We start from the raw sequence: 16,747 nt of genomic DNA on the forward strand, positions 1-16,747 counted from the left end.
GTGCTAAAAATATACATGAAATAATGTAATGTCTAAATAGTAAACTGTTTCACCCATCTCCGGGACCGACTTTATATCCCAAACACACTGCTAAAAATATACATGAAATAATAGTAAACTGTTTCAGCCATTTCCGGGACCGACTTTATATCCCCAACCCACTGCTAAAATAATACATGAAATAATGTAATGTCTAAATAGTAAACTGTTTCAGCCATTTCTGGAACTGACTTTATATCCCCAACCAACTGTTAAAAATATACATGAAATAATGTAATGTATAAATAGTAAACTGTTTCAGCCATTTCCGGGATCGACTTTATATCCCCAACCCACTGCTAAAAAAATACATGAAATAAAGTAATGCAAATGAATAATGTTTAAATCGTAAATTGTTTCAGCCATTTCCGGGACTGACTTTATATCCCCAACCAACTTCTAAAAATATACATGAAATAATGTAATGTATAAATAGTAAACTGTTTCAGCCATTTCCGGGATCGATTTTATATCCCAAACCCACTGCTAAAAATATACATGAAATAATGTAATGTCTAAATAGTAAACTGTTTCAGCTATTTTCGGGACTGACTTATAATCCCCACCCCACTGTTTAAAATATACTTGAAATAAAGTAATGTATAAATCGTAAACTGTTTTAGCCATTTCCGGGACCGACTTCTTATCTCCCATCCTACTGTTAAAAATATACATTAAATAAAGTAATGTCCAAGACGTAAATGGTTGCAGCCATTTCCGGGACCGACTTCATATTTCCCACCCCAATGTTAAAAATATACATTAAATAAAGCAATGTAAATGCGTAAACGGGTTCATCCATTTTCGGGACTGATTTAATATGCCCCACCCCACTGTTAAAATTATACATGAAATAAAGTAATGTTTAAATCGTAAACGGTTTGAGTAATTTCCCGGACTGACTTCATATCCCGTATCCCACTGCTTAAAATATGCCTGAAATAAAGTAATGTTTAAATCATAAACTGTTTCAACAGCTTTTCGAAAGTAATACATAAAAACATTAACACAGTTAGGGTTAGGTAACCATTACTTCAACATGAATGTCTGAGTGTAGTATCAGTTTCAGCATTCCAGTGACTTAAATCCCCCCATATTTTGGTCTTGGCTAATGGAGGAGAAATCCTTCATTATTGATACAATTCTTATTTTTGTTATTGACCAGAGAGTCCCTTTTGGGGAGCTAGTTTCCCCCTAAATTTTTAACCGACCTCATGTCCAATTCCGCCCTTGTGGGGAGGCAAGTAAACAAAAAAATAAATAAATAATCAGAACGGACATTTTCCAGGGCATTTTATAATTAATCAGGAGTAACACTTCCAGGGGATTTTGTGATTAAATCAGAAATAACTTTTTCCAGTTACTTTTTTAATATTAAAACTTTGTTACATTAAACATAGTACCTATTCACAATGCCTCCCCACGGGACAGATTTAGACACCAGGGTCGTTTTTTTAACGTGGAGAAAAAATTGTCTTAGTCGTTAAGGATTTCTCTTCCACTGAGAGAGAAGAAATTGAAATGTAGCACTTGAAGAAAAGATACTACACTGACAAGGTTTATTTGGAATATTCCACTTTTTGGAATATTCCACTTTCCTTTTTTAGGGATGCACAGGATGATAACGGACGGAGCGATAAGCGTAATAATATAATGATAATTTGTTTAAAGTATCATATAAATTTTAAAAATATACCTTAAAATCAACTTATTATCATCCTTATTACCATTTTATTTATAATTTTAATTTTTATTTAATATTTATTTTTATTTAGATATCTTGTTTTTATTTATTTTATTTTATATTATTACCATTACAAATTATATTTGTTGTTATTGTTATTTCTACGTTAGTAGTCAGCATAATTATTATTACCAATTGTCGTCAGTATTGTAACTACTAACATTTTTATTATTCATTACCTTTTTATCACTATTATAGTTAATAATTGGATCTTATCACTGGTCATTGTCATCATCATTATTATCATTATTATTATTATTATTATTATTATTATTATTATTATTTATTATTATTATTATCATTATTATTATTATTATTTATGGCGTTTTCTCTATTTTTATTATTATTATTATTATTATTATTATTTATGGCGTTTTCTCTATTTTTATTATTATTACTGCTCTTTTCTGTCTTTTTCGTCTTCTTATTTTTTATTATTATCTGTAGTGATAGTAAAGGGATGCAAGGGTGATGGTGAAGATGGCAGTGACAGTAGTTTATTTTTTACCTTAGCTAATTTGAGGAATTCTTCTAATTCATTTTTGTCATCGGTTAGTTGAAGTCGATTTGAGTCCCCTAACACAACAACATTTCAACCCGTAATCCTGACCAAATTATTTTTATAGACTGACACAATACATTGCATCGTTGAATGTCTACCAAATGTCCATTATTAGCGACTGACACACACACGCACACACACACGCACACACACACACACACATATATTTTCCTTGATAGATTTATATTTTTATTTTTAATTCTTTTAATTTTTACTTTGTTTTCTTAACCTCTCGGTCAAGCCCTAACCTTTTCTTTATTTCCTCTGTTTTTTTTTTCTCTACTTCAATACAAACCTTAATCCCCACCCTTTTTCCCGTCTTCTTGCATATGTTAAAAACCATTTCCCTTTTATTTTTTATTTTTTTTATCTCTATTTTAAATAACATGTAATGTGACCTCTTGATAATAATTCTTGTGACACCGAATACCTGAACGATTTTCATTACGGACTAAACTTTTGTATAACCTATATCGCCTGAAGAGGTATCTAGTAACCGAAACATGCTCATGAATGTGTAATAACATATTAGTGCTTATGTAAAACAAATAAAAAGTATATCTTGCCCTACTTCGGTATTGAGCATTCTTGTATCAACCTAGTAAAAATTTCATTGGTTACTTTGCCTCTGGAAAATATTAACCTGGAATTATATATATATATATATATATATATATATATATATATATATATATATATATACTAGCATGGGTACCCGGCGTTGCCCTGGTGTGGAAAGGTTTATTGAGCAACCAACTCCCTAAAAAATACTTGTGAGTACCCGTGCGAGGGCAAAAAAAGAAAAAAGAAAAATGCCGCATTAGCCAGGCTCAAACCTGCAACGTGAAAGAGGATAAGGAGGTGAAAAAAGCAAATACGTTAGCCATCTGACTAATAGCGCACTTGTGACGTCAAGGCCTTTGAAATAACGTCTTCTATATGTACATCGAGATCGGTAGGTGAATGACTTGGCAAAAATGTCAACATTAAAAACTGACCCTTCCTAACAAAAAACAGCCCAGTTGATGGTCAAAGAATTAATGTTTTTGGACAATTTTTAGATATTTGTCGCCTGAGAGATAAATCTTTCTAACAATACCAATTTTGAAATCACACCGCAAATTTTGTAACATAAAAGTCATTCAATTAAAAGATATAGACGACCTCGTTTTGTAAATCAGAGATATTACAATCTAGAAAGTATATAAAAAGTTATAAGAATTAGTGACCCACTCCAGAGCGCCCCCTCCCCCTGAAAAAACCTTTGCTGGACATACAAAATAAATGCACACACGCGCACACACACACACATTTTCGCTTTTATATAATATATATATATATATATATATATATACTACTTCTACTTTAGCGGACATACACAAAAAATGCACGCACACACACATTTTCGCTTATATATATATATATATATATATATATATATGCTCTGAAGCTGGAAAACAATTTAGACAATGTTTTAAGGGATATGTATGTTAACAATAGATATTTATATATAAACTAAGGCCTATTTGATTATGTTATTCAATTTCAACCATGGTAAATTTATACTTACGATTAGCTCAGTAGATTTTCTGAATTTTAGTTTTTTTAATTCTAAAAATATAAGTAAAGCATTTTGATTTGTCTAATAAAGTGTTTCTTGAGCAGAGATAAAAAGTAATAATTTATTTTCAGTTTTCATAGAACTATACAAACAAATAGTGTCTGGATTTTACAATTAAAAAAGATTCATCAGCAATATAAACATTCTTATTTATCATTTAAATATATATATATATATATATATATATATATATATATATATATATATATATATATAGATGGATAGATAGATAATAAGCATTTAAATGGTCAACAAGAACAATTATAAAAAAGCACATATTTTTTCCAGGTGTGTGTGTGTGTGTGTGTGTGTGTGTGTGTGTGTGTGTGTGTGTGTGTGTGTGTGTGTTTATATTGATAATGCCTACTTACTGAATTTGTCCAATTCACCATAGTTATAATGTAAATGTTTATCAGGATTAAAAAAGTTTGCTGAAAATATACAACTTGACCCTACTGTGAGATTTCAACAGTTTTAGCATATGCTAAAATGCGCCCTTTGGAATTTAACTTAATTAATATGTATGTTTAATAAATAAAGCAGAAATGCTGTTATAAAAAATGTAATATGGAAATGAAAGTGAAATAATTTATTTCAAATTAGTAAAGATACCCGTGCTTTGCACGGTATGCTCATCATCATGATACCGGGTTTGGTCATGATCAGTTCAGTGATGTGGGCTGTAGGAGAATTGTACACACAGCCACACACACGGATGTTACTACTTTATATATATATAGAAGGTATGAAAAAACAAATACTTACTTTGTTTTTCAAAACAAGCAATAATCGAAACAGATACAACGATTGGTTTACTACGGACATCAGCATAAAACTTTAGATGAATTTTATTAGCCAATGTTCCATATGGAATTTTTACTTTATCATGGACAGAATTTCCCTATAAAAGAAAAGATAATGTAAACAAAAACTGAATTGGAGAAAATTATACAAATAAATGCAAAATGTTGTAAATATCTTTACATGTGTGCTAATAAAATGTACATTATTATTTCCATATCATAATTAGACTTAGTTTAGTATCTGTTCTCTTGTCATTGGTATACTACTCCTCACCATTATACCTCCTCTTATTTTTTGTGTAGTGTAGCATCTACTTTATGCTCATGATAGTATCATTCCAGAGATTACTTTTCCTTTTCCTTTGAGAGGGGGGGATTGGTGCAGTCTCTGTTTAATTATGATAATAGCATATTTTCAGGCATTACCTCCTCCTTATTTGTGGGCAAGTGTAATATCTGTTTTATTGTCATGATACCATTTACAAGGCATTGCTTTCTTCTTTTGGGGAAGGGTAGTGTAGTGGAGTCGGGAAAGGTGAAAGTAGGAAAACACAACGACTAGTGAAAATACGAAGAGCATATAGTTACTATTATTAGCATTATTTTGCATTTATTATTATTATTATTATTATTATTATTATTATTATTATTATTATGTCATCATCATCATCATAACTTTTCGACAGTTTTATAATCTATATATATAAAAGCCAAAAATCTGTGTGTATGTATGTATGTATGTATGTTTGTTTGTAACGCTAAAACTTTTGAAAGACGGAACCAGACTTGATAAATTTGGTATCATATCGAAGCCCCATATCCCGGATGACAAATATCGAAATTTCACGTCAAACGGACCAGTAGAAGGGGGTGAACTGATCGTTTTTCTCCCAGGGGGGCCCCCAAAAAACCTGCAATTTAATGTTGTTATTACGTAATTCTTGAATGATCCAAAAACGCTTAGTCATGTCACGTGACGTGACGTCAACATCCAGTAATGGCGAACAAATGTAAATAACAACTTTTTTTATCGATACTTTTGTAATTTCTCTTCTCCTTCGTTCTATATATTATTAAACTTCATGACAATGTCTCCAACGTGATTAACTGGTTAAAAATAGTATTTATACAAGAGTTTTAACGAAAAATGTCAGGAAAAAATGTACAGGAATAAAAAAATTCAGCTTTCAAAATATTCGTCGATAATAAAACCGATCGTTATATTTACGCTAGCCATTTTGTATATTACCACGTGACCTCCTATCTCTTAAACTGGAGGGGGGGATCCACTTGAATCCAACAAAACCAGTAAATTTTTTTTTCTATTATATATACATTATTTTCTATAAAATTAAGTGTAGACTTTATAATTAAAACCAAAAATGTTATTCATATGTAAAAAAAAAAAAACGCTTAGTCATGTCACGTGACGTGACGTCAACATCCACTAATGGCGAACAATTGTAAATAACAACTTTTTTCACCGATACTTTTCCAATTTCTCTTCTCCTTCGTTATATATACTGTTAAACTTTATGACAATGTTTCCATCGTGATTAACTGGTTAAAAATAGTATTTAAATGTACAGGAATAAAAAAATTCAGCTTTCAAAATATTAGACGATAAGAAAAATATCATAATATTTATGTTATAAAATAATTAGCCATTTTCTATATTACCACATGACCTCATACCTCTTAAACTGGAAGGGGGGAGGAGTAGAGGCCGCTTCAAAACCAACACCGTCTTTCTCTTTTTTCTCTCTCTCTCTCTCACCCACTTACTCTTCCCTCTCTTTCACCCTCTTTCTCTTGACGTCACACCACTGTTAAACTGTGGGGGGGGGAAAGAGGCAGCTTCAAAACCAAAAAAAACAGTGCACCCATTCCCAGGCATTATCTCCTATCGATGCACATTTTATTAGAACCGCTTGTGTCCTCTTTCCTAACTCTCTCTCTATCACCATATTTCTCTCTCTCTCTCTCACTCTCTTCTCTCTCTCTAGACCTCTTTCTCTTCTCTTTCTCTCTCTCACCCTCTTTATCTACTCTCTCTCTCTCGCCCTCTTTCCCTTCTATCTAAATTAGCACTTATCAAGGCCAATAGGCAACTCGAGGATAAGAGTTCAAACGTGCACAGTAGTGAAATTTGGGAAAGAGGATGGAACAACTTTCTCTTCTGCCTCTCTCTCACACTCTTTATCTTCTCTCTCTCTTTCTACCCCTGTTTCTCTTCTCTCTATATTAGCACTTATCAAGGCCAATAGGCAACTCGAGGATAAACTCGACGATGACAGTTCAGATGTGCACAGTAGTGAAATTTGGGAAAGAGGATGGAACAACTTTCTCTTCTGCCTCTCTCTCACACTCTTTATCTTCTCTCTCTCTCTCTACCCCTGTTTCTCTTCTCTCTATATTAGCACTTATCAAGGCCAATAGAAAACTCGAGGATCAACTCGACGATGAGAGTTCAAATGTGCACAGTATTCAAATTTGGAAAAGAGGATAGAACAACTTTCTCTTCTGCCTCTCTCTCACACACTTTATCTTCTCTTTCTCTCTACCCCTGTTTCTCTTCTCTCTATATTAGCACTTATCAAGGCCAATAGGCAACTCGAGGATCAACTCGACGATGAGAGTTCAAACGTGCACAGTATTCAAATTTGGGAAAGAGGCTGGAACAACTTTCTCTTCTGCCTCTCTCTCACACTCTTTATCTTCTCTCTCTCTCTACCCCTGCTTCTCTTCTCTCTATATTAGCACTTATCAAGGCCAATAGGCAACTCGAGGATAAACTCGACGATGAGAGTTCAAATGTGCACAGTATTCAAATTTGGGAAAGAGGATAGAACAACTTTCTCTTCTGCCTCTCTCTCACACTCTTTATCTTCTCTCTCTCTCTACCCCTGTTTCTCTTCTCTCTATATTAGCACTTATCAAGGCCAATAGGCAACTCGAGTATAAACTCGAGGATGAGAGTTCAAACGTGCACAGTAGTGAAATTTGGGAAAGAGGATAGAACAACTTTCTCTTCTGCCTCTCTCTCACACTCTTTATCTTCTCTCTCTCTCTCTACCCCTGTTTCTCTTCTCTCTATATTAGCACTTGTCAAGGCCAATAGGCAACTCGAGGATAAACTCGACGATGAGAGTTCAAATGTGCACAGTAGTGAAATTTGGGAAAGAGGATGGAACAACTTTCTCTTCTGCCTCTCTCTCACACTCTTTATCTTCTCTCTCTCTCTACCCCTGTTTCTCTTCTCTCTATATTAGCACTAATCAAGGCCAATAGGCAACTCGAGGATCAACTCGACGATGAGAGTTCCAACGTGCACAGTATTCAAATTTGGGAAAGAGGATGGAACAACTTTCTCTTCTGCCTCTCTCTCACACTCTTTATCTTCTCTCTCTCTCTCTACCCCTGTTTCTCTTCTCTCTAAATTAGAACTTATCAAGGCCAATAGGCAACTCGAGGATAAACTCGACGATGAGAGTTCAAACGTGCACAGTAGTGAAATTTGGGAAAGAGGATGGAACAACTTTCTCTTCTGCCTCTCTCTCACACTCTTTATCTTCTCTCTCTACCCCTGTTTCTCTTCTCTCTATATTAGCACTTATCAAGGCCAATAGGCAACTCGAGGATAAACTAGAGGATAAACTCGAGGATGAGAGTTCAAACGTGCACAGTAGTGAAATTTGGGAAAGAGGATAGAACAAGTTTCTCTTCTGCCTCTCTCTCACACTCTTTTTCTTATCTCTTTCTCACCCTGTTTCTCTTCTCTCTATATTAGCACTTATCAAGGCCAATAGGCAACTCGAGGATAAACTCGACGATGAGAGTTCAAACGTGCACAGTATTCAAATTTGGGAAAGAGGATGGAACAACTTTCTCTTCTGCCTCTCTCTCACACTCTTTATCTTCTCCCTCTCTCACCCTGTTTCTCTTCTCTCTATATTAGCACTTATCAAGGCCAATAGGCAACTCGAGGATAAACTCGACGATGAGAGTTCAAATGTGCACAGTAGTGAAATTTGGGAAAGAGGATGGAACAACTTTCTCTTCTGCCTCTCTCTCACAGTCTTTATCTTCTCTCTCTCTCACCCTGTTTCTCTTCTCTCTATATTAGCACTTATCAAGGCCAATAGGCAACTCGAGGATAAACTCGACGATGAGAGTTCAAACGTGCACAGTATTCAAATTTGGGAAAGAGGATAGAACAACTTTCTCTTCTGCCTCTCTCTCACACTCTTTATCTTCTCTCTCTCTCTCTACCCCTGTTTCTCTTCTCTCTATATTAGCACTTATCAAGGCCAATAGGCAACTCGAGGATAAACTCGACGATGAGAGTTCAAATGTGCACAGTATTCAAATTTGGGAAAGAGGATAGAACAACTTTCTCTTCTGCCTCTCTCTCACACTCTTTATCTTCTCTCTCTCTCTACCCCTGTTTCTCTTCTCTCTATATTAGCACTTATCAAGGCCAATAGGCAACTCGAGGATAAACTCGACATTGAGAGTTCAAACGTGCACAGTATTCAAATTTGGGAAAGAGGATGGAAGAACTTTCTCTTCTGCCTCTCTCTCACACTCTTTATCTTCTCTCTCTCTCTACCCCTGTTTCTCTTTCCTCTATATTAGCACTTATCAAGGCCAATAGGCAACTCGAGGATAAACTCGACGATGAGAGTTCACATGTGCACAGTATTCAAATTCGGGAAAGAGGATAGAACAACTTTCTCTTCTGCCTCTTTCTCACACTCTTTATCTTCTCTCTCTCTCTCTACCCCTGTTTCTCTTCTCTCTATATTAGCACTTATCAAGGCCAATAGGCAACTCGAGGATCAACTCGACGATGAGAGTTCAAACGTGCACAGTATTCAAATTTTGGAAAGAGGATGGAACAACTTTCTCTTCTGCCTCTCTCTCACACTCTTTATCTTCTCTCTCTCTCTACCCCTGTTTCTCTTCTCTCTATATTAGCACTTATCAAGGCCAATAGGCAACTCGAGGATAAACTCGACGATGAGAGTTCAAACGTGCACAGTAGTGAAATTTGGGAAAGAGGATAGAACAACTTTCTCTTCTGCCTCTCTATCACAGTCTTTATCTTCTCTCTCTCTCTACCCCTGTTTCTCTTCTCTCTATATTAGCACTTATCAAGGCCAATAGGCAACTCGAGGATAAACTCGACGATGAGAGTTCACATGTGCACAGTATTCAAATTCGGGAAAGAGGATGGAACAACTTTCTCTTCTGCCTCTTTCTCACACTCTTTATCTTCTCTCTCTCTCTCTACCCCTGTTTCTCTTCTCTCTATATTAGCACTTATCAAGGCCAATAGGCAACTCGAGGATCAACTCGACGATGAGAGTTCAAACGTGCACAGTATTCAAATTTGGGAAAGAGGATGGAACAACTTTCTCTTCTGCCTCTCTCTCACACTCTTTATCTTCTCTCTCTCTCTACCCCTGTTTCTCTTCTCTCTATATTAGCACTTATCAAGGCCAATAGGCAACTCGAGGATAAACTCGACGATGAGAGTTCAAACGTGCACAGTAGTGAAATTTGGGAAAGAGGATAGAACAACTTTCTCTTCTGCCTCTCTATCACAGTCTTTATCTTCTCTCTCTCTCTACCCCTGTTTCTCTTCTCTCTATATTAGCACTTATCAAGGCCAATAGGCAACTCGAGGATAAACTCGACGATGAGAGTTCAAATGTGCACAGTAGTGAAATTTGGGAAAGAGGATGGAACAACTTTCTCTTCTGCCTCTCTCTCACACTCTTTATCTTCTCTCTCTACCCCTGTTTCTCTTCTCTCTATATTAGCACTTATCAAGGCCAATAGGCAACCCGAGGATAAACTAGAGGATAAACTCGAGGATGAGAGTTCAAACGTGCACAGTAGTGAAATTTGGGAAAGAGGATAGAACAAGTTTCTCTTCTGCCTCTCTCTCACACTCTTTTTCTTATCTCTTTCTCACCCTGTTTCTCTTCTCTCTATATTAGCACTTATCAAGGCCAATAGGCAACTCGAGGATAAACTCGACGATGAGAGTTCAAACGTGCACAGTATTCAAATTTGGGAAAGAGGATAGAACAACTTTCTCTTCTGCCTCTCTCTCACACTCTTTATCTTCTCTCTCTCTCTACCCCTTTTTCTCTTCTCTCTATATTAGCACTTATCAAGGCCAATAGGCAACTCGAGGATCAACTCGACATTGAGAGTTCAACCGTGCACATTATTCAAATTTGGGAAAGAGGATGGAACAACTTTCTCTTCTGCCTCTCTCTCACACTCTTTATCTTCTCTCTCTCTCACCCTGTTTCTCTTCTCTCTATATTAGCACTTACCAAGGCCAATAGGCAACTCGAGGATCAACTCGACGATGAGAGTTCAAACGTACACCGTATTCAAATTTGAGGAAGAGGATGGAACAACTTTCTCTTCTGCCTCTCTCTCACGCTCTTTATCTTCTCTCTCTCTAACCCTGTTTCTCTTCTCTCTATATAAGCATTTACCAAGGCCAATAGGCAACTCGAGGATAAACTCGACGATGAGAGTTCAAACGTGCACAGTATTCAAATTTGGGAAAGAGGATAGAACAACTTTCTCTTCTGCCTCTCTCTCACACTCTTTATCTTCTCTCTCTCTCTACCCGTTTCTCTTCTCTCTATATTAGCACTTATCAAGGCCAATAGGCAACTCGAGGATAAACTCGACGATGAGAGTTCAAATGTGCACAGTAGTCAAATTTGGGAAAGAGGATGGAACAACTTTCTCTTCTGCCTCTCTCTCACACTCTTTATCTTCTCTCTCTCTCTCTCACCCTGTTTCTCTTCTCTCTATATTAGCACTTATCAAGGCCAATAGGCAACTTGAGGATCAACTCGACATTGAGAGTTCAAACGTGCACAGTATTCAAATTTGGGAAAGAGGATGGAACAACTTTCTCTTCTGCCTCTCTCTCACACTCTTTATCTTCTCTCTCTCTCTCTACCCCTGTTTCTCTTCTCTCTATATTAGCACTTATCAAGGCCAATAGGCAACTCGAGGATCAACTCGACGATGAGAGTTCAAACGTGCACAGTATTCAAATTTGGGAAAGAGGATGGAACAACTTTCTCTTCTGCCTCTCTCTCACACTCTTTATCTTCTCTCTCTCACCCTGTTTCTCTTCTCTCTATATTAGCACTTACCAAGGCCAATAGGCAACTCGAGGATCAACTCGACGATGAGAGTTCAAACGTACACCGTATTCAAATTTGAGAAGAGGATGGAACAACTTTCTCTTCTGCCTCTCTCTCACGCTCTTTATCTTCTCTCTCTCTAACCCTGTTTCTCTTCTCTCTATATAAGCATTTACCAAGGCCAATAGGCAACTCGAGGATAAACTCGACGATGAGAGTTCAAACGTGCACAGTATTCAAATTTGGGAAAGAGGATAGAACAACTTTCTCTTCTGCCTCTCTCTCACACTCTTTATCTTCTCTCTCTCTCTACCCCTGTTTCTCTTCTCTCTATATTAGCACTTATCAAGGCCAATAGGCAACTCGAGGATAAACTCGACGATGAGAGTTCAAATGTGCACAGTAGTGAAATTTGGGAAAGAGGATGGAACAACTTTCTCTTCTGCCTCTCTCTCACACTCTTTATCTTCTCTCTCTCTCACCCTGTTTCTCTTCTCTCTATATTAGCACTTATCAAGGCCAATAGGCAACTTGAGGATCAACTCGACATTGAGAGTTCAAACGTGCACAGTATTCAAATTTGGGAAAGAGGATGGAACAACTTTCTCTTCTGCCTCTCTCTCACACTCTTTATCCTCTCTCTCTCTCTCTACCCCTGTTTCCCTTCTCTCTATATTAGCACTTATCAAGGCCAATAGGCAACTCGAGGATCAACTCGACGATGAGAGTTCAAACGTGCACAGTAGTGAAATTTGGGAAAGAGGATGGAACAACTTTCTCTTCTGCCTCTCTCTCACACTCTTTATCTTTTCTCTCTCTCTCTCTCACCCTGTTTCTCTTCTCTTTATATTAGCACTTATCAAGGCCAATAGGCAACTTGAGGATCAACTCGACATTGAGAGTTCAAACGTGCACAGTATTCAAATTTGGGAAAGAGGATGGAACAACTTTCTCTTCTGCCTCTCTCTCACGCTCTTTATCTTCTCTCTCTCTACCCCTGTTTCTCTTCTCCCTATATTAGCACTTATCAAGGCCAATAGGCTACTCGAGGATCAACTCGACGATGAGAGTTCAAACGTGCACTGTATTCAAATTTGGGAAAGAGGATGGAACAACTTTCTCTTCTGCCTCTCTCTCACACTCTTTATCTTCTCTCTCTCTCACCCTGTTTCTCTTCTCTCTATATTAGTACTTATCAAGGCCAATAGGACACGCGAGGATCAACTCGACGATTAGAGTTCAAACGTGCACAGTATTCAAATTTGGGAAAGAGGATGGAACAACTTTCTCTTCTGCCTCTCTCTCACACTCTTTATCTTCTCTCTCTCTCTACCCCTGTTGCTCTTCTCTCTATATTAGCACTTATCAAGGCCAATAGGCAACTCGAGGATCAACTCGACGGTTAGAGTTCAAATGTGCACAGTATTCAAATTTGGGAAAGATGATGGAACAACTTTCTCTTCTGCCTCTCTCTCACACTCTTTATCTTCTCTCTCTCTACCCCTGTTTCTCTTCTCTCTATATTAGCACTTATCAAGGCCAATAGGCAACTGGAGGATCAACTCGATGATGAGAGTTCAAACAGGCACAGTAGTCAAATTTGGGAAAGAGGATGGAACAACTTTCTCTTCTACCTCTCTCTCTCACTCTTTATCTTCTCTCTCTCTCTCACCCTGTTTCTCTTCTCTCTATATTAGCACTTATCAAGGCCAATAGGCAACTCGAGGATCAACTCGACGATAAGAGTTCAAACGTGCACAGTATTCAAATTTGGGGAAGAGGATGGAACAACTTTCCCTTCTGCCTCTCTCTCACACTCTTTATCTTCTCTCTCTCTCACCCTGTTTCTCTTCTCTCTATATTAGCACTTATCAAGGCCAATAGGCAACTCGAGGATCAACTCGACGATGAGAGTTCAAACGTGCACAGTATTCAAATTTGGGAAAGAGGATGGAACAACTTTCTCTTCTTCCTCTCTCTCACACTCTTTATCTTCTCTCTCTCTCTACCCCTGTTTCTCTTCTCTCTATATTAGCACTTATCAAGGCCAATAGGCAACTCGAGGATAAACTCGACGATGAGAGTTCAAACGTGCACAGTATTCAAATTTGGGAAAGAGGATAGAACAACTTTCTCTTCTACCTCTCTCTCACACTCTTTATCTTCTCTCTCTCTCTACCCCTGTTGCTCTTCTCTCTATATTAGCACTTATCAAGGTCAATAGGCAACTCGAGGATAAACTCGACGATGAGAGTTCAAATGTGCACAGTATTCAAATTTGGGAAAGAGGATGGAACAACTTTCTCTTCTGCCTCTCTCTCACACTCTTTATCTTCTCTCTCTCACCCTGTTTCTCTTCTCTCCATATTAGCACTTATCAAGGCCAATAGAAAACTCGAGGATAACTCGACGATGAGAGTTCAAACGTGCACAGTATTCAAATTTGGGAAAGCGGATGGAACAACTTTATCTTCTGCCTCTCTCTCACACTCTTTATCTTCTCTCTCTCTCACCCTGTTTCTCTTCTCTCTATATTAGTACTTATCAAGGCCAATAGGCAACTCGAGGATCAACTCGACGATGAGAGTTCAAACGTGCACAGTATTCAAATTTGGGAAAGAGGATGGAACAACTTTCTCTTCTGCCTCTCTCTCACACTCTTTATCTTCTCTCTCTCTCTCTACCCCTGTTTCTCTTCTCTCTATATTAGCACTTATCAAGGCCAATAGGCAACTCGAGGATCAACTCGATGGTGAGAGTTCAAATGTGCACAGTATTCAAATTTGGGAAAGATGATGGAACAACTTTCTCTTCTGCCTCTCTCTCACACTCTTTATCTTCTCTCTCTCTCTACCCCTGTTTCTCTTCTCTCTATATTAGCACTTATCAAGGCCAATAGGCAACTCGAGGATAAACTCGACGATGAGAGTTCAAACGGGCACAGTAGTCAAATTTGGGAAAGAGGATGGAACATCTTTCTCTTCTACCTCTCTCTCTCACTCTTTATCTTCTCTCTCTCTCTCACCCTGTTTCTCTTCTCTCTATATTAGCACTTATCAAGGCCAATAGGCAACTCGAGGATCAACTCGACGATAAGAGTTAAAACGTGCACAGTAGTGAAATTTGGGAAAGAGGATGGAACAACTTTCTCTTCTGCCTCTCTCTCACACTATTTATCTTCTCTCTCTCTCTCTCTACCCCTGTTTCTCTTCTCTCTATATTAGCACTTATCAAGGCCAATAGGCAACTCGAGGATCAACTCGACGATGAGAGTTCAAACGTGCACAGTATTCAAATTTGGGAAAGAGGATGGAACAACTTTCTCTTCTGCCTCTCTCTCACACTCTTTATCTTCTCTCTCTCTCTACCCCTGTTTCTCTTCTCTCTATATTAGCACTTGTCAAGGCCAATAGGCAACTCGAGGATCAACTCGACGATGAGAGTTCAAACGTGCACAGTATTCAAATTTGGGAAAGAGGATGGAACAACTTTCTCTTCTGCCTCTCTCTCACACTCTTTATCTTCTCTCTCTCTCACCCTGTTGCTCTTCTCTCCATATTAGCACTTATCAAGGCCAATAGGCAACTCGAGGATAACTCGACGATGAGAGTTCAAACGTGCACAGTATTCAAATTTGGGAAAGAGGATGGAACAACTTTCTCTTCTGCCTCTCTCTCACACTCTTTATCTTCTCTCTCTCTCTCACCCTGTTTCTCTTCTCTCTATATTAGCACTTATCAAGCCCAATAGGCAACTCGAGGATCAACTCGACGATGAGAGTTCAAACGTGAACAGTAGTCAAATTTGGGAAAGAGGATGGAACAACTTTCTCTTCTGCCTCTCTCTCACACTCTTTATCTTCTCTCTCTCTCTCTCACCCTGAAAGATTCCTCTCCCCTAAGAATAAAACATATGTTCAATATCTGCTTTTGTTTTTTCATTGTTTATACGGTCTCGGGCAACGCCGGGTAGCCCTGCTAGTCTATATATATAAAAGCCAAATGTCTGTGTGTATGTATGTATGTTTGTTTGTAACGCTAAAACTTTTGAAAGACGGAACCAAACTTGACAAATTTGGTATCATATCGACAAATATCGTATCATATGACAAATATCGAAATTTCACGTCAAACGGACCACTAGAAGTTGGTCAACTGATCAGTTATCTTCGAGGGGGGCCCCAAAAAAACCTGTCATTATCTATATATATAAAAGACAAATGTTTGTTTGTAACGCTAAAACTTGAGATGAAAGATTCCTCTCCCCTAAGAATAAAACATATGTTCAATATCTGCTTTTGTTTTTTCATTGTTTATACGGTCCCGAGCAACGCCGGGTAGCCCTGCTAGTCTATATATATAAAAGACAAATGTTTGTTTGTAACGCTAAAACTTGAGATGAAAGATTCCTCTCCCCTAAGAATAAAACATATGTTCAATATCTGCTTTTGTTTTTTCATTGTTTATACGGTCCCGAGCAACGCCGGGTAGCCCTGCTAGTTACTAATAAGTTAAGATTCTGCCATGCTTAAAACTTTCTAATCATCACTCCCACCCCCACCCTTTTAAAAATGACATCGAATTTAACACTTTACAGAAAGATTTGTTTCAGTCTGTCCAGACAATATCCGTTTGCTTTTTTTTTTTAAGCCTGGTCTTAATTCTTTAAAATTTAGTCTGAAATCACTTTTTCTAATTAAGCCGGCGATGAAAGTTGACATGCTGTTTTTCTCTTCTTTTTATTTTTCGATCCCATTTGACTGGGGATCAATTTCTCTTTGGGCTACTG

The 16,747-nt window shown here is 37.4% G+C and overlaps 1 protein-coding gene across 1 annotated transcript in view; it reads right to left on the reverse strand.

Annotated features, from left to right (window-relative positions):
* LOC145292234 (uncharacterized) overlaps positions 1–16,747 on the reverse strand; it is a 314,231-nt gene that overhangs the window by 193,198 nt on the left and 104,286 nt on the right. Inside the window, exon 11 of the mRNA XM_080138557.1 lies at positions 4,728–4,867. Coding sequence (XP_079994683.1) covers positions 4,728–4,867 — 140 coding nt within the window. The remainder of the gene's footprint in view (positions 1–4,727; positions 4,868–16,747) is intronic.

Source organism: Euprymna scolopes, chromosome 13, assembly GCF_053919585.1.
Source record: "Euprymna scolopes isolate OS-2025 chromosome 13, ASM5391958v1, whole genome shotgun sequence".
Classification (NCBI taxonomy): domain Eukaryota; kingdom Metazoa; phylum Mollusca; class Cephalopoda; order Sepiida; family Sepiolidae; genus Euprymna; species Euprymna scolopes.